General features: G+C 38.3%; 1 protein-coding gene across 1 annotated transcript in view; it reads right to left on the reverse strand.

Annotated features, from left to right (window-relative positions):
• Positions 1 to 1,388: 1,388 nt before the first annotated feature.
• LOC307270499 (sorting nexin-14-like) overlaps positions 1,389 to 2,500 on the reverse strand; it is a 16,125-nt gene continuing 15,013 nt past the window's right edge. Inside the window, exon 13 of the mRNA XM_080054383.1 lies at positions 1,389 to 1,615. Within this exon, the coding sequence (XP_079910509.1) occupies positions 1,589 to 1,615 (27 nt within the window). The 3' untranslated portion in view covers positions 1,389 to 1,588. The remainder of the gene's footprint in view (positions 1,616 to 2,500) is intronic.

Here is a 2,500-nt window from a genome sequence, read left to right on the forward strand (position 1 = left end):
TCTGTGCAAAATAGCTCAAGCTTCAGATTCAGCATCAGATTGGATGCAGGAAGCAATTTTCAAGTCTTTCTCAATATTCTCAATTGTTTTTAGGTCTGGACTTTGACTGGGCCATTCTAACACACATGACCACAAATGTTTTCCGTTGCCTAGATACAGGGGGCGGCTCACATTACCCGATGCCTCAGATTCCCCCGTTCTCCCCTTCGTATGTGGTTGTAATGTGACAAAATGTAGAACATTTCAAGGGGTATGAATACTTTTGCAAGCCACTGTACACACACACAGACACACACACACACACACACACACACGCACACACACACGCACACACACACACAGTCAACAACACTCTCACACAGGGAAGGACAATTATTGTATTTGGATAGAAAACAGGAGGAAGCAGAAGTCGGGGTTCGTGGAAAGTTCGGAAACTTCTTTATAGAAAATATTTTATTTTCAAGGTTTTAAATGTGCTTGAGATCTGAACACAACACTTGAAAATTCTGCATCATACGTTGCGTTCCGAATCGCATACTTTCTACTATATAGTATTTAGAAAAAAGATTTAGGATGTCCCGATTCTTGTGGCCAGATTTAGGATGGTTAGAAGTACCCGGATGTCCTACTTCATCCGGCCAAGATTGTTAGTGTTGAAAAGTGCATCCTATTTGGGCGATTCTGACCCACAATCCGGTGCGCACGTGAAGTGACGTCACATCGATGAAGCCTCCATATGAAAACAAACAGGGATGCGACGGATATAAAAGCAAGAGGCAAGATCAAGGCGCAATGTTATGATGAAATAAGAGAGTAAAGTATGTCCCAATAGTATGCCTACTGCATCCTAACTAGATTATTTTTATCGTCGGATGTAGTATGTAGAATAGAAAAAAGAAAGAGTATGCGATTTATTTTTAGAGGTCTGCTTTAAAAAGGTGCAGTGTGTAATATGACATCAAGAAAGTTCTACAAAGTTCTAGAATGCAACGCTCCCTGGGTAACCCCACCCCTTTAGAATAATAACAGAAGCTACAGTGGCCTTCAAGGACAAGAACAATTCTAAATTTTAAACAATGCACCTGATGACATTCCAACTATGACACTTTCAAGATGGCGGCACTAGGCCTTGGTCCAAAATATGCAGAAATATGGACATATATGAGACCCTTTCTAAGGGGGAAAAAAATAATAAAAAAAAATGTTTCAGCTATTATGCACTAAATTAAATGTACTTATGGATATTATAATTACTTAGTTTCTACAAAATCTGCTAGGAAATAAAACCCAAAATTATACACACTGCAGCTTTAAAAAAGGGATTTATAACACGGAAATGTCAAAAAAGTAGATCGCAAACATTTTTCTTCAATAAATTTCAGTCTGCATCTTTTTAAAGATTTTTTTTTTTAATGTGCAAATATACAGTTATCTGTAGTGACATTAATAAATATATGTAGTTTTTTTATTTGTGCATTCATTTGTTCATTCATTCATATACATTGGAATGTGAAGAATGTGGTTTTTGGGAACAGCTGAGTATTTATTGCACGGCCATGAATTCTGGGAAGTATGGAGCCATCTTGGATCAGATCACGATGGCTTCCTTCCCTCCCTACGGAAGAGGAAAAAAAATATGAGAAAACATCTGCTGTAATTCAAAACCAGCTACAGTTTAAAAGGCGCGCACACACACACACGCACGCACGCGCCCAGACACACAGACAGACACACAGTCAGACACACACTCTCACACACACACACACACACACACACACACACACAGACACACAGTCAGACACACACACACACACACAGACACACTCTCACACTCACACAGACACACACTCTCTCACACACACACACACACACACACACACACACACACACACACACACACACACACACACACACACACACACACACACACACACACACACGTCAAGGGATTAAAGTAGTTACAAGTGGAGACAGACAGTGATATCCACAGTGAAGATTTTAAAGGGTCACTGTGTAGTTTCAGAGGAGGAGGGTTTGTTTACATTCACAGAGCCTGCAGTTAGTTTACTAAACATATTTTCTCTACATGTAATTCTTAGTATTGAAGAATTCTATCATCATAAATCAAAATTATTTTGAGGAACCTGGAACCAAACGTATAAGACAAGAATATGTTTGTAAACCAAACTGTGGGCCCTGCTGCTGTAAACAACAACAACAGTGAAACAGTAACTTTTCAGGAAGCTTTCTAACTTCAAACATTTTTCTTTGAGGAAGTGCTTTAGAAGTTGAGATTTCTGGTTCAGATTATTGAAAAAAAAAAACTAATGTTGAGATAATGTCCGTTAAAGATGGTTGTATAGGAGAAATATACAGACGCAAACAGACAAGGTTTAGTCAAATAAACACCTGAATGTACATGTTGGACCTTTTGATTTATACTAGTATGAAAGAAGACATGTTATGGAAGATAAATAGACAAAAAGATATTTTAGGAAAT

Source organism: Ammodytes marinus (assembly GCF_949987685.1).
Source record: "Ammodytes marinus genome assembly, contig: scaffold_68, whole genome shotgun sequence".
Lineage (NCBI taxonomy): Eukaryota > Metazoa > Chordata > Actinopteri > Uranoscopiformes > Ammodytidae > Ammodytes > Ammodytes marinus.